At 34.6% G+C, this 23367-nt stretch overlaps 1 protein-coding gene across 4 annotated transcripts in view; it reads left to right on the top strand.

Annotated features, from left to right (window-relative positions):
* Nucleotides 1-23367, top strand: part of LTN1 (listerin E3 ubiquitin protein ligase 1) — a 65274-nt gene that overhangs the window by 812 nt on the left and 41095 nt on the right. For all 4 annotated transcript variants that reach the window (XM_026516744.4, XM_026516669.4, XM_048214903.2 and 1 more), the window contains exons 2-12: nt 4398-4601; nt 5100-5198; nt 5709-5939; nt 7830-7882; nt 8588-8768; nt 15992-16165; nt 16943-17133; nt 17852-17987; nt 19126-19935; nt 20332-20373; nt 22864-23053. In XM_026516744.4, the coding sequence (XP_026372529.3) occupies nt 4398-4601; nt 5100-5198; nt 5709-5939; nt 7830-7882; nt 8588-8768; nt 15992-16165; nt 16943-17133; nt 17852-17987; nt 19126-19935; nt 20332-20373; nt 22864-23053 (2311 nt within the window). The remainder of the gene's footprint in view (nt 1-4397; nt 4602-5099; nt 5199-5708; nt 5940-7829; nt 7883-8587; nt 8769-15991; nt 16166-16942; nt 17134-17851; nt 17988-19125; nt 19936-20331; nt 20374-22863; nt 23054-23367) is intronic.

Below are 23367 nucleotides of genomic sequence, written 5' to 3'. Positions count from 1 at the left end.
TCCTCCCACTCCCTGTGCTCCTTTCGTGCTTTATTTTACTCCTTTGCACCTAGGACTTCTCACATACTATGTAATTTACTGTCTCTCTTCATTTACTGTCTTGCTTCACTGAGCTGTATTATGAATGCAGGTGTTTTTATGAAGGCTGTTGTCCTAGGAGTCTGGAACAATGACTAGCATATAGTAGAAGCTCACTACTTATTTTTTAAAAATATTTTATTTATTTATTTATTTATTTGAGAGAGAGAGAGGCCACAAGCAGGGAGAGCAACAGAGGGAGAGGGGGAAGCAGGCTTCCTACTGAGCAGGGAGCCCACCACTCTGGGCTGGATCCCAGGACCCTGGGATCATGACCTGAGTGGAAGGCAGATGCTAAACAACTGAGCCACCCTGGTGCCCCTAAATACTTGTGTAAAGAAGACCCCGAAGTGGATTAAACTTATGATTAGGGATGTTATAATGATATATTTTTATGGTATTAGGCTTGTTATGGCACAGTCCAGTTTTATGAGAGTGCATTTTTCCTGTTTCTGATTAAATTGTAGTGATATTAGTACAACATTTTCTTAGATCTGTCACTTACTCTGTTTTTGGTATATAGTACCAACTGTAATAATAGTAACTTGCCTTGTGCTGGTACTGTGTTAAGCACTTTACTTGCATTCTCATTTAATTTTTTTTATTTAAACAATTTTTTGTTTTATTTTTTAAAATATTCCAAATACGAGGATAAGTTGCAAAAATATTAGACTGACAAGCCATATGTTTTTTACCTAGATTCATTAGTTGTTAATATTTGGTCACATTTGTTTTCTTTCTCTAAATATATGTATTTTGCTGGACCATATGGGAATTAGTTGTATGTATCATGACATTTAACTCCTAAGTACTTCAACATGTACATTTGAAACAAATGCCATTCTTCTTCATAACCATGAACAATTACAACATGCAGAAAATTTAACTTCAGTATGCTACTACTGTCTAATAATATAAAACATTGTAATCAGATCCCTATAGTCATCTCAGTAATGTTCTCTATAACTTGTTTTTAGATACAGCATTTTTAAAAACACCTAAGATGCAATCAGGGATTGAGTGATTCCATTCATTTAATCATTTAGCTCTAGGTAGTTTTCCTGTAGGGTTTTTTTCTTTTCTTTTCTGTTTCTTTTGAGGGCAGTTCTTTTACGACAGGGACAATTTGGAAAAGTCTAGGCCAATTGTTTTGCTTAATTTAGAATTGTCTAATTGTTCCTTATGGTTAGTTTCAGTTTCAACAATTTTTGACAGGAATGCTTCATAGATGATGTATCATCTTCAGTGCATCAGCGTGCACATGATGCTTGTTTGTCCCATTATTGGTGTTATTTAATCACTTGGTTAAGGTGATGTCCATTGTAAAGGTATCTTTTTCTATTGGCTATTGACAGATAACATAGGGAATGGTATTTTGAGACTGGGAATAATCTGTTCGCTCACAGACTTTCATCTAATGGTTTTAGCATCCTTTGGTGATTCTTGCTGGAATCAATTTTAATAGTTTAAAAATTTACGTTTAATTTTGACAACCCAAGTAATACTCTTGTCTCATTTTACAGATGATGGTACTGAGGCTTAGAGAAATTAATTTACCTAAACTCATGTAGCTCGGGGAAGTTGCTTAATTGAGATTGGAACTTTAGAATGGCATTCTTTCATTCAACAGAAGACTGAGTACTGAATGCCATGTACTCAAAGATCATAGACAGTTGTTTTTCTTGAACTATTAATTTGATGGTAGACATATAAGTGAGCAAATGATTATAATATATTAAAGAATTATGATATAGGTATGAGTAGAAAGAAAATGGGGAACAGAAAAAGAATGGTAATTGACCTGAGGGAGGCAAGCATTGAAAACAAGAGTGTGTTTTGAAGGATGAGTAGAAGTTTGTCAGGCAATGAAAAGGAAGAAAAGGTTTTCAGGTGGAGAGAAAAGATTACACAAAGATCCAATCGTGAAAGGCATAGCATACTCAGAGATCTGGGAATTCACTTTGGGACTGGAATATAAGTGGTGGTAGCAAAATTGGGAGAGGAGGGGAGGAACTGTGACAAGGGAAGAAAAGAGTGTCAGGAGATAAGCGTGGGAAAAGCTAAGGCCAGATGGGGAAAGACCTTGTAAGTCTTCCTGAGTTTGGCTTTTAAACTCTAGACTCAGGATTGCCACCTCTACTACTTCTAGAAGACAGGTACAAAAGAATGAAGTAGGTGTAGTATAAGAAAATTAACTTCCAGAAATAGAATGAAGGTTCTTAATTTTCGAACTATAGGTGTAAGCATTTAACATGCAGTGGAGGAAGTAACAAACAGTAACTTTATTTTAAAACTCAAAGTAGACATTGAATAAAAGATACAATTTGTATATTTTTGAAATGATTTGTTGCTTTAAAATTGGAAGTTGGAAATCTGATACCTTTTCTTCTGTATGAAGGTATCACTATCAACTTGGATATTTCAGGTCAGTTCAGAATTCAGTCTTGACTCCTTTAGCTTTTTTTTTTGTTTTTTTTAAAATACACTACCCTAAGATCAAGACGAGCTGAGATCAAGAGTGGGATGCTTGACCAACTGAGCGATCCAGGCACCCCTTGACTCCTTTAGCTTTTAGCATTAATTTTTATACTATTTCATTATTCTGTTTTATAATAAAACTGTTTATAAATGATGTTATAGATAAAATTCTGATGTCCTACTGTTATCATATTTAGTTTTCAGAAATGTATTATAGTTCACTAAATTCTATTGTAGCTGTTTATTTATGTACCAGTATTGAGAAAGGTGAACTGAATAATGTTAGTTCATTTTAAGAAAGTTCTAAAATAGAGAACCTTTTTTGAAATCAGTCTTAAATGCTACTGTTTTGAAAAAAAAAAAGTGTAATTCAGGTTATCATTTTCATTTCTGGTCACTCATTTCAGTTTAGAAAGTAGTCCAGATTATTTCTTGACAAATGAGTTTTCCAAACACAATTTTGCTAAGTATGAGCAAATTGAATCACACATTTGGATGGCCCTTTCAACCACTCATAGAAAGACATCAGAAACAGGTGAATTAATTAATTAATTAATTAATTAATTTTTTTAAGGAACAGGTGAATTTAAATGGATTGTAATGTCATCCTGGGCATTGAACTGAGGCATTTTATTCTTTTTTTTTCCCCCAAGATTTTATTTAAAATCTTAGAGTGCGTGTCAGCTGGGGGAGAGGGAGAGAGAGAGAATCTCAAGCAGACTCCGTGCTGAGCACGGAGTCCAATGCAGGGCTTAGTCTCACAACCCTGAGATCATGATCTGAGCTGAAACCAACAGTCGGAGCTTAACCGACTGAGCCACCCAGGCATCCCAGAGGTATTTTTCTATTAGATGACAATAAATATGGTACTTTCTTTCAACAGTTTAAATATTTTTTTTGTCACAACCAATCCCTTAACTTTTTGCACTAGGAAGCTACTATATTAAGTATCCATCTAACAGACTACTGACTATGTTTCAAAGGAGCGTATCTTGTATCATAACCATTGTATTGATTTTATGTCCATAGTAATGTAATTTGTATCCATTATAGCTCAAAGAAGTTAGGGTACCTTTGAGTATGTGGAAATGAGTGTGTCTGCCCTCAAGGAACTCCTAATCTTAGAAACAGCTATCATTAGACATGTCCCATGGTGGTGGTTTAATAAATATTTGTTGAATGGATGAATGAAAAGATGTAATTCATGTGTGAATTAATTTTATATCATTGCATAGTACACATATGTGTGTATATATACTCTTTATACTAATTTGGAAATTTTAAAATTTTACAAAATAGTACTTATTCTTACCACAGTGATGCATTCTGAGTTTTATTCTATTTTTTTGAAATGCTGTCATGACCCATTAAGTTGATATCGTGAGCCACTAATGGACTGTATCCAATTTAACTAACATTGTTCTGATCTTTAGCGGACCAGGAAATAACACTAGGATCATTATTGATAGGTTCTTGGTGATGGGAACATTGCAGTAGATAAAATCTTAGGCTAGGATTAAAAAGTTCAAATAAGGGTGCCTGGGTGGCTCAGTTGGCTAAGCATCTGCCTTTGGCTCGGGTCCTGGGATTCCAGGGTCCTGAGATCGAGTCCCGTGTCAGGCTCACTGCTCATCAGGAAGTCTGCTTCTCCCTCTCCTTCTGCCTCTCTCCCCACTTGTGTTCTCACTCTCTCACTCTCTGAAATAAATAAATAAAATCTTTTTAAAAAGTTCTCAAATAAAACCTTGTTCCTCTCTGAGAATTGTCAAGGACAAGAACTCAAAGTTAAATTTTGAACAGTTCCTGGACTCTGACTTTTTTTCTCCCAACTTTCTTATCAGCCTTCAAACAGTGGCCGAGCTGCAGAACTGCTTGCCAAAGAACAGGGAACGGTGCCTGGATTTATTGGTTTTGGAACATCTCAGAGTGACCTAGGCTATGTTCCTGCTATTCAAGGAGCTGAAGAAATTGACAGTCTTGTAGATTCTGATTTCCGAATGGTGCTGCGGAAACTTTCTAAGAAAGATGTCACAACAAAATTAAAAGCAAGTTTTATGTTTTTCACAAAAATGATCAAGAAAATCCTTTTGTTAGAACAAAATGTCATTGGTATATTTTATGTAAAGAAAAATGAGCAATTGTTTATCACTAATAAGTTCTTTTACAATTGTACTTTTTTCTGGCATATAGACTTAAGCTTAGTTTTTACCTTTTATCTTCTGGGCTATAAATTAGTTTGTTGTTCTGCACATATTTGAACTACTTCGAAATACTAGGTGTATGGGTTTTCCCATTAGAGAATGTAATTTTGACCCTATAATATTAAATGGAGTTTTTTGTTTGTATACATTTTATTTTTTTTTAGAAAATGAAAAGTTTCTATCATAGTATGTGTGAAGGAACTCTAAAGTCCCATGACATAAACAGAAGCAGTGTATTCTCCCATTACACAAAATAGACTAAGCTTCTAGAACAGAATAAATATAATCAATAGCCAATATTGTGACTGTTGATCCTTAGTAATGTTGCTAATTTATTTTTAGGCTATGCAGGAATTTGGAACCATGTGTACAGAGAGAGACACAGAAGTTGTAAAAGGAGTTCTTCCATACTGGCCAAGAATTTTCTGCAAAATTTCACTTGTAAGTATTAAAAAACTTACACTAGGTTTTTTTTTGTTATAATTGAAGTCATGGGGACTATTAAATTTATATGATCATTTTTGGTGAGGATTATAAAATGTTATGTCAGTATTATGCAGATTGAATCATGTTAGTTGTATAAAGTGTATTGGGAATCTGTTTTCAGAAATTAGGTAATTACTAGAGAATTACCTAGATACTTTCTAGTCATAGTAAAATTTGACAGTTTAATTTCTTTGCCTGTTTGCTGCAAAAGAGTGAGTGTGAATTGCTCAATAATCAAGGCCTAATCTTGAGTCTATCTTGAGTAGTCTTTATCTCATTGCAAGAAGGGAAAAAGAAAAAATCAAATTTAATGAAATTTCTCACAATTTTTAAACTTACTAATTTTAGTTTAGCTCTGCACATAGGTGAATTCTTATTAATGGGTCATCATAGCATATCCAGAAATGTCTATGTTTGTATTTTTATGGGCTAGAGCTATTTTAAACCACGTTGTATTTTCAATAGGATCATGATCGCCGGGTTCGAGAAGCCACACAGCAGGCTTTTGAAAAACTTATACTTAAAGTGAAGAAACACTTGGCTCCTTATTTGAAAAGTTTAATGGGCTATTGGCTAATGGCTCAGTGTGATACTTACACACCAGCTGCATGTGCAGCAAAGGATGCCTTCGAAGCAGCTTTCCCTCCAAGCAAGCAACCTGAAGCCATAGCATTTTGTAAGGATGAAATTACAAGTGTAAGTTCTTAGAACTGTTCTCTATTTTTTTTTCTCAAGTATTTAAGGGATATAAGGCATATTATAATGACAGCCCTTTTACCTGGCCTTAGGAATAAGTAAGTGAAATATTCCTAATGGAAGAGGACCTTTTAAAAATGATGTTTAACAAAATTGACCGTTTTTGATTTTTAACATAAGTAACATTTTGGATTGAATCTAAGTTATTTAAATTTTTCATCTTTAATTTATAAATCTTTGTCGTAGTACCTTTAAAGATTTAGGTTTGTGCTTTATGTTATAAAATCTGAAGAAAGAATACATCAAAAATCTAAGTTTATTTTCCCCCCTATTTCTGTATCAATACAGGTATATACATCTACTTCATTCTTTTTGTTGGCTTTCTGATATGGATGTACAACAGTTTAGTTAACTCCTTTTATATTAATAAACATTTGGGGTTTCCCTCAGTTTTTTATTATAACAAATACTGCTTCAGTGAACATTCTTGAATAGATCTCTTCACACCCTGTGGGAGTGATAGTAGAATTTCTGGTAACCATAGGTTGGGTCAAAGGATAAGAACATTTAAAATTTTTATAGATAGTCATAAATTGCCCTTCAAAAGGCCATATAAATAGGCTTACCTATCTGATCTTTCCATCTAACACCTCTCCTACACACATGCATACACACGTGTGCATTCTGGTTCCCCATTTAGGTTCTCGGTTCTTCCATTCTTTATTTTTCAGGTTTACGAAGTTTATTTTTCTAGGGACAGGGTTTGTGGCTTTAATCATCTTCTCAAAGGGAGTTGTCTAACTCAACAGTTATTGATTTATTTAAAATATCAAGTGATAAGTGTTGTGAGAGTGAAGTGTGATGAGTTGGGACACTAGGAGTTTTAGAAAATGAATTTTGAGGCAACCTAATTTGGCTGTTCATAGTTTTTTGTTTGGTTGGTTTTTGTTCTTGGCTTTGTTATGGATGGATAACTGATCACTGAATACGTGGATTATTTCCTCCTTTATTTTCCCTTTACTTGGTTATGTCACAGTTCTTGCCGATATTGAGTTTGAACTTTCCCAAGTTCAAAACCAATTTTGTAGAGAGGAGTTAGGCAAATGAAGACGGAAATGTTAGACTTACAGATACTACGTTATACTATCTATAAGAACATAGGCTCCAGGTCATACCATTGGGTTCTAGTCAGACTATGCCATTAATTATGCGTGTGACCTTGGGCAAGTTTCTGTGCCTCCTTTTCTTCATCAATTAAAGTGAAAATTCTACTTCATTGAGTAGTTCTGAGGATTAATTTAGTTAATGGATGAAATGTGCTTAAAGAAATACCTGACATGCGGAAAAGCTAAGTAAATGTTACCTGTTATTGCTGATAAAAGGGGTACTAGAACAGTGGGTTCCCTAGTCTGCACCCTGGAAGTAGGCAGACTTACCCAGTTTGAATGGAACCTTAGACTTTCCTCCATGATGAAGCAGAGCACAATGTGTGGTCTCCTCTGTGGGCTGGGAGGTGCTCAAAAAGAGGGGAGAGGAAAATAACCTAAATTTCTCTCCTGAACTTACTCATCGGGAATTCTACTTCACTGCTATGTACAAGAGGAATGGAGGAGCAAAAGACCAGGAGTATTTAAGGGAAAATTCCTCTCGACAGGTACTGGGGATGTTCAGAAGTACCTCTCCTTTTTACCCCCAAAGCAGTCAACCTTGGGGATTGATAGGGAAAGAAAGATTGGTAAAATTCAAACCTTTTAGTTTTGCTGCTTAATTTTGCTACTCTTTTTGGGGAAGGGGTAAAAACTTTTAGGTCAGATAAGGTTTATGTTCTAACTGTTCACCATTGACAGTTCAATAAAATCTCAAGGCTATGGAATTCCCCCCCGCCTGTAGGTGCTGCAGGATCATCTTATAAAAGAAACACCTGGTACACTCAGTGACCCACAGTAAGTTATGTTCTGTTTGTGTAACTCATGTTAAGGGTTTGTTTCGCTCATAGGTAATAAGATGATAATTTCAAGGTCAGATTTTTTAAAAAAGGGATTGTAAAAGTAGAGATGAAAATACTTAATATAGTGCTATATGCCAGGTGCTGTTTTACGTGTTTTTACTTGCAAGTTGTTCTCCTATTTAACTTGAATTATCTGGGAGTTATGTGTTTGGTTCTTTTACAAATAAATATTTTTATATTTTTCCCGCATTTACCTTTTGATAGTACTGGCAGGAATCATTTTAAGGTCTGGTTGAAATAGTGAAGAACTATGAATAGTTCTGTTTAAAGAGTAGTAAAATGTCCCATTTACTTTCATGTACTAATCAAACTATTAGAAGTTCATAATGGAGAATAGTCTTAGATGCACTGATACTTATTTCCTAGAATCATCTTGCTACTGAGAGCAGTATATTTGCACACTTTTTTTCAAGCCACAGCTTTTCATCTGCTTTCACCTTGTATTAGTTGAAAAATGTGTGAATAAAATTCTGTTTATGTTTGTATTTTAAGGGAGGAGGGTTGGCACAGGGAGATAGAATGTAGAAATAAAGCAACTTCAGTAGATATTTAATGATAAAACATTTAAAATAGAAGTGCCAAATACGTAGTTTGGCTTATTCTCAATCCTTATATATATTTATTTTCTTTTCACATCAAGAACGGTTCCAGAGGAAGAAAGAGAAGCTAAATTCTACCGGGTTGTAACTTGTTCCTTATTGGCATTAAAAAAATTGCTCTGCCTCTTACCTGATAATGAGCTTGATTCGCTGGAGGAGAAATTTAAGTCTCTTTTATCACAGAATAAGTTTTGGAAGTATGGAAAACACAGTATACCTCAGGTATCTTAATCTTTTATTATAAACATTTCTGTGATTCCTTTTTCCCACTCTGATATTGTTAGTTTATATTTCTGCTTTATGCTTGTGAACACATCTACGTGGTTGGACTGAATTCCTCTTTTACTGCGATGTTATCGTATTTTCACTTTTTTGTTTAGTTATTTAGACCTCAAATTCAGTTATATTATCACACTCTTCTTTTATGGTGCTTTAAAATTGTTGCTTTGTGTGAGACTATCCTAACTCTTTTTCTCTTTTGTCTCTGCTTCCCTCTCTTCTACTTCTCTACTTCACTTCTCTTCTACTTCTCCTCTACTTCTACCAGCTAACCATTCTAAATGTGCTTAGTGTACGTCCTTTTGTATGTAAAGTTGATGCTTGTTATTCATGGTAATTAGGTTATAGTAAGAACCCACGAACATTGAATTAGTGAATACTGAAGCATTGCTTTAAGGAAAATAAAGATTTGGTGCCTGCGAGTCTCTGGTCAAAACATTTTTGTCAGTTGGTCAATATATAACTTTGTTTTATGTATGTTTGTCTAAAGACATCTTAATATATATTGTTGATTCATTAAAATCGAACTCATAGTAGCACCTGAAGTCATGCCTGAATGAAGCTTATCTAACATGTATTTTCTCTGTTAGACACATCATAGCCTTTTTGCATGTATTTTTAATTCATATAAATGGTATTGTGTTACATTTCGTTCCATGTATTTTTTACTTAGTACTTTTTAAGTACTGGGTGGCTCAGTTGGTTAAGTGCCTCAACCCTTCATTTTGACTCAGGTCATGATCTCAGGATCATGAGATTGAGCCTTTCATCAGGCTCAGTCATGGAGCCTGCTTAAGATTCTCTCTTTCTCCGTAAAATAAAAAATTAAAAAAATAAGAAAAAGTACTAAAATACTTTAAATCTGTCATGTTCTTATATGTATATTTGTTCCATGCTTTCTAACTGCTATGTAATATTCAGAAATTTGCATCCCTTCCATCCATTTTACACGCCCCCCCCCCCCCGCATTCTTTCAGTGGTAGATGCCCTGATTGCCTCCAGTTCCCTGCCCTCACAAACAGTGCAGCAGTGAACATCTTCATTCAGATCCCTTCAAATCTGCAAGGACTTCTTTTTCTGAAATTCTCTTAACTTCTGAATTGTTGAATCAAAGAGTGTATGCATACTTTTTGAGTGGTGCCAGGTTGTTCACCTGAACATTACTCTAGACTCAACTATCATTGCGTCATGAGTCTTATATATCCTTATATTCTAGCCAGGACTAAGCATCATTTAGCCCCCTAATTTTTATCAGTCTAACAGGAGTTTAAATGATAGCTCTCTTTAATTACTCTGCTAACTAGTGACTTTTAGCATCTCTACATAAGCTGTTAAAATTTTTGTGCTTCTTCTGTAAACTACTTGTTTATATCTTTCTTTTATAGTTGTTTTCTTATTTTTACAAGAGTTCTTTGTATATCCTAAATACTTGAACTTTTGTTGTTTTTAGCCATTGCAAATAATCTCCCATTCTGTCACCTTTCCTGTGTCCTATTTATTCATTCATTTATTTATTTAAAATTATTTATTTTTTATTTATTAGAGAGAGAGAGCAAGCAAGCACAAGCAGGGGGAGCGGCAGAGGGAGGAGAAGCAGGCTTCCCGCTGAGCAGGGAGACTGATATAGGGCTCAAATGCAAGGTCCTGGGATCATGATCTGAGCCGAAGGCAGCTGCTTAACTGACTAAAGCACCCAGGTGCCCCTCCTATGAGCTCTTTAGAAAGAAATTGTAATTTTCATGTAATCAAAGTTACTGATTTTGCCGTATGAAGGCCTTTCCCACTTTTAAGCCATAAAAATATTCTTTTTTTTTTTTAACTTTTTTTTTTTTAAAAGATTTTATTTATTTATTCGACAGAGATAGAGACAGCCAGCGAGAGAGGGAACACAAGCAGGGGGAGTGGGAGAGGAAGAAGCAGGCTCATAGCAGAGGAGCCTGATGTGGGGCTCGATTCCATAACGCCGGGATCACTCCCTGAGCTGAAGGCAGACACTTAACCGCTGTGCCACCCAGGCGCCCCTTAAGCCATAAAAATATTCTTATCTTTTTAATAATTATATCTATTTTAGTACTTTTACTTCTCATATGAAGTCTTTAATCCATCAGTAATCCACCTTTTTATACAATGTTAAGTAGAGATCTCGTTACCTTTCTCTTCATGTATAGTGAGCCAGTTTTCCAACATTACCTAGTAAACTGTTCATTCTTTCCCTACTGATTTGTGGTCCTGCCATTATGGTGCATTAAATTTCTACATGTTCATAAGGTTATCACTAAATCGTATCTTCTGGTCCATTAGTTTTTGTTTCTTCTTATGCCGGTACCAGAAGTTTGCATCCATTCCATTTTAATATGACATGTTAACATGATATTATGATATGTCCTAATACTACGTGGTCCAGTGAGTCACTTTTTTTTTACCCTTATCTTCAAGATTGACCAAGTTGTTTTAGAACTTTATTCTTCCAGGGCACCTGGCTGGCTCAGTCGGTACGGCATACAGCTGTTGGTCTCAGGGTCAAAAGTTTGAGTCCCACGTTGGGGGTAGAGGTTACTTAAAAAAAAAAAACCCTTCATTCTTCTATGTAAATTTCAGTAAATTTATTGAATTCCTCAAAAAAGTCTCACTGGAATATTGATTGGGATTGCAGTGAATGATTTGGGGAGGCTTGCTATTTTTATTGCTCTCTTTATGATGAATCTGTTGTCTCTCACTTTATTCAGGTATTTAAAAAATATTCTGAAATTTTTTTTAAGATTTTATTTATTTATTTTAGAGAAAGAGCAAACAAGGGTGGGTTGGGGGAGGAACAAAGGGAGAGGGAGACAGAGAATCTCAAGCCGACTCTACGCTGAGCACGGAGCCCGCCTCTGGGCTCAATCCCATGACCCTGAGATCATGACCCAAGCCGAAGTCAAGAGTTGGACACTCAACTAACTGAGCCACCCAGGTGCCCCTCCTAGAATAATTTGTAAATCAACTTTATTGTGGTACAGTTTACTCACAGTAAAATGTGGCCATTTTAGGCAGAGTTTGATAAGTTTTGACAAGTATATATACCTATCTACATGTACATATCCATGTAATCACTACAGTCAAGATATAAAACATTTAAAAAAAGGATACAAAATGTTTTTATTACCCAAAATGGGTTCCTTATGTCATCCTCCCCCTAACTCTAGGGAACCAATGATCTTCTTTCTGTCACTGCAGATTAGTCTTTTGTAGATTTTCATATAAATGGAGCCAAACATTACTCTCAGGCTTCTTTTGCTCAGTATAATGTTTTTAAGAATCATTCATTGTTGTTGCGTGTATCAGTAGTCCATTTCTTTTTATTGCTTAGTTTCATGTAGTCTTTGTATGAACCTGGGTTTTCATTTTTCTTGGGCAAGGAAAGAAATCGATGGTTGATAGGGTAAGTATATTAAATTTGTAAGAAATTACCAAACCTTTGACCAGAGTGATTGTATACACTTTTATCAGCAGTGTATGAGATTTTTAGTTGCTCCATATCCTCTCTTCAGTATTGTCAGTTATTTTAATTTAAGTCATCCTCCTGGATGTGGGATCAGGGATCAGCAAACTGTATATATAGTTCATGTGTCAAAATCCTGCATGTCTATTTTTATAAATAGTATTTTGTATTGTCTGTGGCTGCTTTCATGCTAATAAGGCAGAGTTAAGTAGTTGGGAGAGAGCATATGCCTTACAAAGCCTAAACTATTTACTGTCTAGCTCTTTAAAGAAAATGTTTACTGATCTCTGCGGTAGAGATTTTTCATTGCGATTTTAATTTGTGTGTCACTGATGGCTGATGGTGTTGAACATCTTTTAATGTGCTTCTTGGCTATTTGTGTATCTTTTTTGAGGTGTTTGTGCAAACCTTTTTCTCACTTTTTAATTTATTTTTTATTTCTAAAGTTTCTACTTGGCTTTTTGTATTTTTTTTTTTTTTAAGAGAGAGCGTGCACATGCAACAGCAGTGGGGGAGGGGCAGAGGGCGAGGGAGAGAGAGAGAATCCCAAATAGTCTCCAGGCCCATCATGGAGCTGACATGGGGCTTGATCTCGTCACCCTGAGATCGTGACCTGAGCCGAAATCAAGAATCAGATGCTTAACTGACTGAGCCACCCAGGCACCCCATTTTTAAAAAATTTTTAATTAAAAAATTTTAAGTAGGCTCCATGCCCAACACGGGGCTTGAACTCACAACATGAGATCAAGAGTTGGATGCTCTACTGACTGAGCCAACCAGGTGCCCCTCTTTTACCCATGTTAAAATCGAGTTTTTGGTTTTTATTTTTGAGTTGTGAATGTGCTTTATTTATGTGGATGCAAGCATTTTGTCAGATAAAGAATATTGAATGTTTTCTTCCAGCCTTTGGCTTAACTTTTCATTTTGTTACTGTTTTTAGAGAGTAGGTTTTTAATCTTTATGAAGTGCAATTTACATTTTTTTCTTTTATAATTCTTGCTTTTGATTTCTTACCTAAAATCTTGCCTACCTCAAGGTTGCAAAGATTTTCTCTATTCTAGAAGTTTTATAGTTTAGGTTCATTTAGAATTAGTTTTTGTGTGTGATATAATGGTGAGTGTCAAATTAATTTTTTTAAAGTTTTTATTTATTTATTTGAGAGAGAGAGAGAGAGCATGGTGGGGGGAGAGGGGCAGAGGGAGAGGGAGAAGCAGATTCCCCGCTGAGTAGGGAGCCTGATACAGGACTCAATCCCATGACCCTGGGATCATGACCTGAGCCAAAGGTGGAGTCACCCACTGAGCTACCCACATGCCCCAAATTAATATTTTTTCATAGAAATGTCTTGAAAGTTGAAAGACTGTCTTACCCTTACTCTGGCACCTTTGTCAAAATTCAGTTGACCATATATCTTAGATTTTAATTTTAGACTCTTTATTCTGTTCCATTTATTTACGTGTTTATCCTTACACCAGTACACACTCTATTGATTATTATTGTTTTGTAATGAATTTGGAAACTCTCCAACTTTGTTCTTTTTCAAAAATTTTTAGAGTATGTTAGGCCCTTTTCATCCTAAAATAATATTTTATAACGTGTTCCATCCTGAACATGTTTAGTTTTTTTCTGCTATTGTGAAATGAGTTTTGTTTGTGCTGATATAGGTATCTTATACTTTTGTATGTTAATTTTATATTCAGCAACATTCTCAAACTCTTGTTAGTTCTAATAGCCAGTGTTTAAATCTTTCTGAATATTTTTTATAGCCTGTTATTTTGCTATGATTATAGTTACTTATTTTGGTTACTTTCCAGTTCTTTTTTTTTTTTTTTTTTGATGCTTTCTGTAGATCTCATAAGGTTTAAAATTTCCTTATTATTCTTAATTTACTGAGTATTTATCATAAATTAATGATGAACTTTTCTTAATTGCTTTTTCTAATAGATTTAAATGATCATATAATTTCCAGCCTAGCATTTAGGAGATAAACTAGTCATGCTGTGTGTTTATCTTTTTAAATACAGTGTTAACATTGATTTGGTAATATTTTATATAAAATATGCAGAAATAAAGTACTTTTTGGGGTTAGATATATGTGTATGTGTATTTTTTTAATCCCAGATAATATTATTATTATACTTTGAATCTTCATTTAGATTTACCTACATATTTGTTGCTTTGTTTGCTCTTTATTCCTTTTTTCATCTCTTACCTTCCATCTGGGATCATCTGCCTTGTATGTAGAACATATCCTTTGGATTTCTTTTTGTGTTGGTCTGCCAGTGATGAAGTCTTTTTCTTTCTTCTATCAGAAGATGTTTTTATTTCACTTTCATTCTTTTTTTTTAAAGTGTTTTATTTTTTCAAGTAGTCTCTACACCCAATATGGGCTCAAACCTACAACCCGAAGATCACGAGTCTCATGCTCTACCGACTGAACCAGCTAGGCACCCCTTCACTCTCACTGACATAAATTTTTACTCGGTACAGGATTAAATATTGGCAGTTGTTTTCTTGTTGAAGATATTCCACTGTATTCTGACTTTCATTGTTGCTGTTGAAGTTAGATGTCAGTCTTACTGTCCTTCCTTTGATGGTAGTTTGTCTTTTTCATCTGGCCACTTTTAAGGTTTACTCTTTGTTTTGCTTTTGTTTTTCCTTTTGTTTTTTTGTAGTTGTGCCATTATGTGTCTTGGTGTGGGTTCCTTTTTATATATCCTGCTTGGGATATGTTGGATTTCTTGAGTTTGTAGATTGGTGTATTTCATTGGCTCTACAAAATGCTCAGCTATTAACCTCTTCAGATATTTCCGTTGCTTCATCCTCTCCTCTCCCTTTGGGATTCTGATTAAATATATATTAAACCTTCTTTATCCTCTGTGTCTTACGTTGTCCTTGGTGTTTTTCATCTTTTTTGTCTTTCCATGCTACTTGGCGGATAATTTCTTTTGCTCTTTCAGGTCCCTATTTCTCATGATCTGTTCTTAAACTGTGAATTGAGTTCTGATCTATCTATCATGTATCTATCTTTCTTTCTGCCTGTTTATTTTTAGTTCAGGAATAGTGCTTCGTTCTTCTTCACATCTGTTGTGCTTTTTCTGAAATCCTTTTCCTTTCAGATTTCTTTAAACTTTTGTTTCTTTAAATATAATAAGAATTGTTGATAAGGAATTTGTAACTGATAATTCTGATTTAAAGATTTCTTTAAACTTTTGTTTCTTTAAATATAATAAGAATTGTTGATAAGGAATTTGTAACTGATAATTCTGATTTAAAGCCTCAGATCTCTGTGTCGTCTTGTTTCTGCTGATAGTGAGTGGCTCATGGTTTCTTAGTTTTTATTTGTTTGGTTGTATTTAACTTTGTGCAGCCAGGTAGCCTAGTGCATCAATAGGCATAATTTGAGGCCCCAGCTGAAGGCCTCAGACACTAGAGAGGATCTGTGTTTGCTTCAGCCAAAGAAAGAGAAAGTTGAATTCTTTCTGCCTTCACTTTTATGTGGTAATTCCTAATGTCCTTTCAGCCCCCATACTCTATGGAAGATTTTAAAATGTTTTTTCTAGCTTTTTTAGTTTTATTAATGGGAGGGTTAGTATGAATAAACTATCAGCTATTAAACAAAAAATTTCATCATAGCTCTGTTAGGCTTTAACTTAATCCAACTTTTCATTTTTTTTTGTTTTAGATCCGCTCAGCTTATTTTGAGTTAGTTTCTGCTTTGTGCCAGCGTATTCCACAGTTGATGAAAGAGGAAGCATCCAAAGTGAGCCCATCTGTTCTACTTAGCATTGATGACAGTGACCCCATTGTGTGCCCAGCTCTCTGGGAAGCTGTACTTTATACACTTACAACTATTGAGGTGTGTAAGAAAGGTACATTTAGTACATCTGAGAATATTTGTCTTCTTAGTTTGTATTTTAGAAGCCTTAGATATGATGTGAGAGAGAGCCTATCAGATTATACTATCTAAAACTTACTGGGGAAAAAAATGTTTTCTTAGAAATGCTTAATCCAAAACTTGGTATAAATCTTAAACTGACTATAAAATGGCATGGAGTTTTTATTGTACTTTTAGTTTAGCCAGTATCAATTATTCCTTAAACCTTATGTAGTCCAGTGAAGTCAGTATATTTGAATCTTATATTTAAGATTGAATATTGCTGTTCCTTTTACAAAGCAGTTTTTTTTTTCTTGAATATCTTATTAATTTATTTAACAGAGATAGAGACAGCCAGCGAGAGAGGGAACACAAGCGCAGGGGGAGTGGGAGAGGAAGAAGCAGGCTCATAGCGGAGGAGCCTGATGTGGGGCTCGATCCCATAACACCAGGATCACGCCCTGAGCTGAAGGCAGATGCTTAACTACTGCGCCACCGAGGCGCACCACAAAGCAGCTTTTATAGAAGTCTTTTAAGTTAATTATTTCTATCAATAATGTCCTAAGCATGTGGGGTATATGTTTACTATGTGTAATAAATTTATTAAAGTTTGAGTTTTCGTTTTTAATGGTGATGAGAGATTTTAGCCTCTTTAGGCAGAATACATGATTACTACCTTTGAGAGCCTATATGTTTCTTAATTGGGAAAAGTCTTTTATCATCTCTAATTATTATTATTATAATCTTTTCTTTGGTTAGGACTGTTGGCTTCATGTAAATGCAAAAAAAAGTGTGTTTCCAAAGTTGTCATCTGTGGTCCGTGAAGGTGGTCGGGGTCTGGCTACTGTTATATATCCTTATCTCTTGCCATTTATCAGCAAACTCCCTCAGACCATTACAGATCCAAAGTTGGATTTCTTCAAAAATTTCCTCACCTCTGTAGTTGCAGGGTAAGGAGTTTAAATTTCTTGATCTTTAAAGCAAGAAATTTTTCTTGTTTGCATACATGGGTGGAATGACATACTTGTTATTGTCTTCTTTAAATTTCTCCAGATTGTTTTTCTGTTCATTCAACACTTTTAAAGTTTTCCAAGAATTACAGTTGGAATTCTTTTCTGGGGTACTTTCAAGGCTTCGGTGGTAATACACAATAGAAAGTGCAGTGAATATTGTAAATATTTTAAAAATGGACTATTTTTCAAAGGAGTCATTTTTTGGTATGTTGATAAATACAAATGCCCAGATGGAAAAAATGAATCACTGAAGAGTTTGTAACTTCCATGAACTTAAATGTGATAGATGTTTAAAGTTATAATTAAAAAAAATTATTTCAGTGTAATTGTTGAACTTAATAAAAGATACTCAGTTTTATTAATGATTACAAAATTATTTTTTACTACATTATTATCTTTAAGTCCTCTCTTTGCAGGTGGATTTGTTCCTGAGTAGCAAATAGATACGTATTCTCTTTTGTTGACATATTTGAAAATACGCTTTTTCCACACTTCTTCAAGTTCTTATTGTTCTTAGTTTTTAGTTTAAGGATTTTATTGTGAAAAAAATCTCCTCTTTTAGTATGATGCCTTATGCGTGTCTTTATTTTGGTGTTTCTGAGTTGCTTTTGTGTGTGTGTGAAAGAGTAAACCACAGTTATTTATTATTTCTTAGGTTATCAACAGAGAGAATAAAAACCAGCTTTTCGGAGTGCTCAGCAGTAATATCAGCTTTTTTTGAATGCTTACGTTTTATAATGCAACAAAACTTAGGTGAGGAAGAAATTGAAGAGATGCTCGTCAATGACCAGGTACTTATAATGTAAAAATCATTAGTGCCTTTGCACGTTGACTATAAAGAATCAAGTTCATTTTATCTTGTTGCCATTTTTATTAATTAGCCTTCATATAGATTTCATTTTTATAACTTACAAATTGAGTAATGTGTATTTATGACAAGATAAATAAAAGTTCTGTATTGTTGGTTGCTAGAATAATACCATAATTCCTGAGTACTAATTAGTCTCTGGATTTGCAAACCCTAACTGTTTTGTAGAGTTGTAACACAAAACATAATTTCAAAACTGCTGTTTGTGGTCTTTTATATTAAGTGTAAATTATGCAATATTTGTTACTTCTAAAATGTTTAACTGCATTTATCCTTTTGTGAACAATTGTGTTTGGCTTTTAGAACCAGTGATGAGAGCAAGTTCTGGAATATGGTTCCTTATGTTAGGAAATTAATGAAATTATATAAGCGTAGATCTTGGTTGATGTCTCAATTAACTTCTCTTTGTAATTTAAGAAAAAGTGTTCTGAATTCTTTGGGTCCTAAATGTCTTTCATATTGATTTAGAAAAAAGTAAAACACTTGAATAAGTTCAGAAAATACAAAGAAAACTGTATTATTTGTTAATGACCAATAATCTTGGTTAATTATATCAGAAAAAGAGTAATTTAGGGGGAATGCAGTGAAATCGTTAACCTCTTTGTAGGCTATGAAAATGATCTTCAAGTTAACTCTTCAGAGTTTTGAGGGGGAAAAAAATCAGTGTTTTTCAGTTATTAAACACGGAATTTTATAATGTTTTCCAAATACCTTATTTCATTTTCTTTCTTTCTTTCTTTCTTTCTTTCTTTCTTTCTTTCTTTCTTTTTTTTTTTTTTTTAGAGGGAGCAAGCAAGCGAGAGGAGGGGCAGAGGGAGAGGGATAGAGAGAATCTTAAGCAGGCTCAATGCCCAGCTCGGAGCCCAACTCGGGGCTCGATCTCAAGACCCTAAGGTCATGACCTATGCTGAGATCAAGAGTTGGCCGCTTAGGGGACTGAGCCACAGGCATCCCCCCACCATTTTTTATTTCATTTTATTTATTTATTTTTTTACAAATACCTTGTTTAAATTCTATTTCTCCTGAAAACTGAACTTTTCTATTTCTACCTTCCCTTTTAGTTGATTCCTTTTATTGATGTAGTTCTCAAAGACCCGAGATTGCAAGATGGGCAGCTGTTTAACCATTTAGCAGAAACTTTAAGTTCCTGGGAAGCCAAAGTGGATGTGGAAAAAGATGATAAAACAGCTCACAGTTTGGACAAAGTGCTACTGAATTTTTGGAAAAGACTGTCAGAGATCTGTGTGGAGAAGATCAATGAGCCAGAAGCTGATGTGAAATCTGTGTCAGGTGTATCTAACCTGCTACAGGTCCTTCAGAAGCCAAAGAGCTCACTGAAGTCAAATAAAAAAAAAGTTGGTAAGGTTAGATTTGCTGACGAGCTGCCTGAAAGTAATAAAGAGAATGAAAAATGTGTCTCCTCAGAAGGCGAGAACAGTGAAGGCTCTGAATTAATAACTGAACCTTCTCTCACTCATAATTGTTCAGACCTTATATCACCGCTAAGGAAGAAACCTTTGGAAGACTTGGTCTGTAAACTAGCAATGATGAGTATTAATTATGTCAATGAGCGAAAGTCAGAGCAACATCTAAGGTTCCTTTCTACTCTCCTCAGCTCTTTCTCTTCAACCCAAGTGTTTAAAATGCTGTTAGGTGATGAAAAACAGAGTATTGTCAAAGCCAAACCTCTTGAAATAGCCAGACTTGCACAAAAAAATCCTGCAGTGCAGTTTTTATACCAGAAACTGATTGGTTGGTTAAATGAAGATCCGAGGAAGGATGCTGATTTCTTGGTGGACATTTTGTACAGTGCCCTCCGTTGCTGTGACAATAACATGGAAAGAAAATATGTCTTGGATGATCTCATCGAGGTATTGTTGTATATCTCTTTAAACTATAATGGGTTACATTGCCACAGTAATTATAGATAAGTAGAATGAGACCTGCATGGAGGTTATTCTTGGGTGGTTTCTTGGCTGTGAATATCTGTTTAAAGAAGAGCAATACATTCTTTCCAATTTTAGTATATGTGCTGCCAAAGCGAGCACAAGCAGTATATTCTTGATTGTGATGGGGAAGTATGTGAGACTTATTGGGTATGTGTTCAGTAAGTATGGTAAGATGACAAATGCTTGGCAATAAAAGGCTAAGTTTTTTAGTCTATATTTTTTAAAGTTGGAGTAGCTAAAAAAGTTTAGTTTTGTAGTGATTACATAGTGACTTCATTCCTTCTAGCAGATTATTTATAACTCTTTTTCCTCTTTCAGGGGGATCTGAAATGGAATTCTATTCTTCAGGTCATTGAAAAGGTATCTTAGGGATTTTTTTTTCTTTTTCTCCTTTTTTGTATTTATGGGTGTAGAAAAATTAAAACCAGTCATATTCACATGCTTGTATGTGGTCAGGTGTCTATGTTAGAGAACTTCCTTCTTCTTGTAACTTTCTTCCCATAAAATTGGGAAAGCTTTTGGTGCTTGTCTTTCTGTAGTCAGGATTATCAGCAAAAAGGGACTAGGCTCTGGAAAATCCAATGTTTCTCCCCTAGCAGATAACAAAGGGAGAGTTAAACATTTGATTACCTTTAAATTAAGATTACAGGTTTCTACCCTTATCTTAGTTACTTTTTCTTCTATAGAAATGGATTGAGGGTTTTAGCTTTGGCTAGAACACCTCAGGAAATTACATTTGTCCTACTCTGGAATACTATACAGGCAAATTCAGATCTTCCAGACTTTGATTGCCACTTGACTAAATAAGAAAATTAGTGATAAAAATAATGAAAAGAAATCAAGGAACCTAATCAGTTTAGAAGTTTTAAAAATGGCTTGAGTGTTTTATCCTAATAAAGATGTAAATGATACAGTACTTTTTAGCCATAGAAATGTTTAGACTAGTTACCTAAAATTCTTTTTATTTTAGCATTTTTTATTATTTTTAAATTTTACACAGATAACTTTTTAATTTATAAGTTTCTCTTTTTTTTGTATCTTTATTTTTAATTATGGTAAAAGCTCCATAACAAAATTTGCGATCTTAACTATTTCTGAGTTTACAGTTCAGTAGTGTTAAGAGGTGTTAAGTTAGTGTTCAGTCTCTAGAATTTATCTTGGAAAACTGAAACTCTATGCCCATTAAATAGTAACTCCCTATTTCCCCCAGTAGTTTCTTTTTGCAAAATAAATACAGAATATTAATTTACTGTTTTTCAACAAGAAATATAACTTACCAGACAGCATTTGCATTAGTTTATCCAGCACCTTCTCTCTCTGTAGGCAGGGTACATGAAAAGCCAAATTATCAGAGAGCTACTTGGTAAGTCTAGAATCAGAGCAAAAGAGGTTAGTAAGTTGATAAGAGAAGACTAATACCCATTTCCCACTTAGGAATGTACCTGCCAGATAGCTCAAATACATCCGTTTGGAAGACTGTCCTCTTCCAGGGCAGAGTTCAGTTCAGGGTAGCATTTGCCTCCTGTACTTCCATGACTAACTTGTCTCTTCACCCCCTTAAAAAGCTGGTTAGGTTCTTTCTGTAGATTTGTAAAAACATTAAGTATTGTACTTCATGTCTTGCTAACTTGAGGGACATTTAGAAGTTTATTGCCTGGATTCTATAAAATAGATCAGTTTTATTTAGTAAATTGTATTAGGAAAGCCAATATTATAGCTTATCTGAACTCGTTTTTCTTGTTTTCATACAACTTTATAATCAGAGTTACAAAGGCAGCTTCTTTAAAAACAAACTTGAATTTTGTAACCAGAAATGGACTTTAGAGATTTTCTAGGTTAATCTTCATTTCTAAAATGAGGAAACAGGCCCAGGTTGGTTAAGAGATTTGTCCAAGGTCATAAAGCCAAAATAGTGGTAAAGCTTAGGCTAAAATAAAAGTCCCGGATACCTACAGTTTCTTAAATAGAGGATAAACAGTTTTTTAGGCACTACCCAATCCGCACTTGGATTTTTTTTTTTTTCCAGATTGCTTTGAAATGAACCAAGTTGCAAATTCCTTTCTTGTCAGCCCTAAAGCAAAAGAAGCTCTGGAAACATGGATCAGCATGCTTTTGGGGGTGGATTTACAGTTGTTGGTTTTTTTTCCTTGCTTTCCCACTCCATGAAAATAAACCAGTAGCTCATGGCCTCAGTTACTATTGCAGAGAATTAGGGGAAATAATAAAGCCTGTTCATATTGAAGTACATTACCACTATTAAATAACAGTTGTTCTTTAATTTTAGTAAAATTAATGAACAAAAACTTAAAATATAGAGCATTTTAAAATCTGTCTTCAAAATTCATCCATTCATTATTCATTGAACATATCTGCAGTGTTGATAGCAGGTATCAAAGAAGTTTAAGACAGTCTCTACTCTCAAGGAACTTACAGTCCCATTGGAAACAAGACATACACAGATGAAACATTATAAATAATAATACTATCCAGTAAGTGCTTTAGAAATTCAGAGAAAAATCAGTGATGAAAATGGACTGGAGTGGATGGGGGAGATTTCGTAAAGCAGGTGGGCTTTGTAACAATTCTGAGAGAATGGATGGGATTTTGATAAGTGAAGAAGAGGGGAAATACTTGTGGTTGGGAAGATAGCATGAGTAAAGCATGAACGTGTATGTAAGCAAGGCTTAGTGGGGAACAGGGACAATACCAGCCTTCTTAGAACTTGGGGAGGAGTGGGGGATAGTGTTGGGGCCATGATGATGAAGGGAGGTAATATGGTACAAGTAATATTTTAGATAGATTCACTTTTTGATCTTGCTTCTAATCTTTGCTTTGATTTTATGGTTTTAGGCATGTTCTAGTTCAGATAAACATGCTTTAGTAACTCCTTGGCTGAAAGGAGAAATCCTTGGAGAGAAATTGGTAACCTTGTCAGATCACCTTTGTAATAAGGACTTGGAATCCTTGGTATCTTCTGAATCTTACTTCTCAGAAAGATGGGCTCTTCTAAGCTTGGTATTATCCCAACACGTTAAAAATGGTAGGCAAAAATACGGCTTTTGTTTTTAAGTAGGGAATAAATCTTTCGCTTTTGGGGGGGGGATTCCATGTTGCAAAGTTTGCATATAATTGAGAATAACAACTCTTCATTCATTCAGATATTTTAATCTTATAAGCACCCTAAATGTTTATTAATCTCTCTAGCATGACTCGGAAGACATTGTAATATTTTTAGTGTTACATTCTAAAGGGTTTTGAATAGCAAAGCTGTTTACTAATTTTGTAGAGCATTCCTTTTTTAAACTTAATTTAGAATTGTTTTTTTTACGTGAGGGCTTTTATATGTGAGAGATA

This window comes from Ursus arctos, unplaced genomic scaffold (genome assembly GCF_023065955.2).
Source record: "Ursus arctos isolate Adak ecotype North America unplaced genomic scaffold, UrsArc2.0 scaffold_4, whole genome shotgun sequence".
In the NCBI taxonomy this organism is placed as follows: domain Eukaryota; kingdom Metazoa; phylum Chordata; class Mammalia; order Carnivora; family Ursidae; genus Ursus; species Ursus arctos.
Note: the sequence above shows the minus strand (reverse complement) of the source record. Positions and strands in the feature narration are given on the sequence as shown.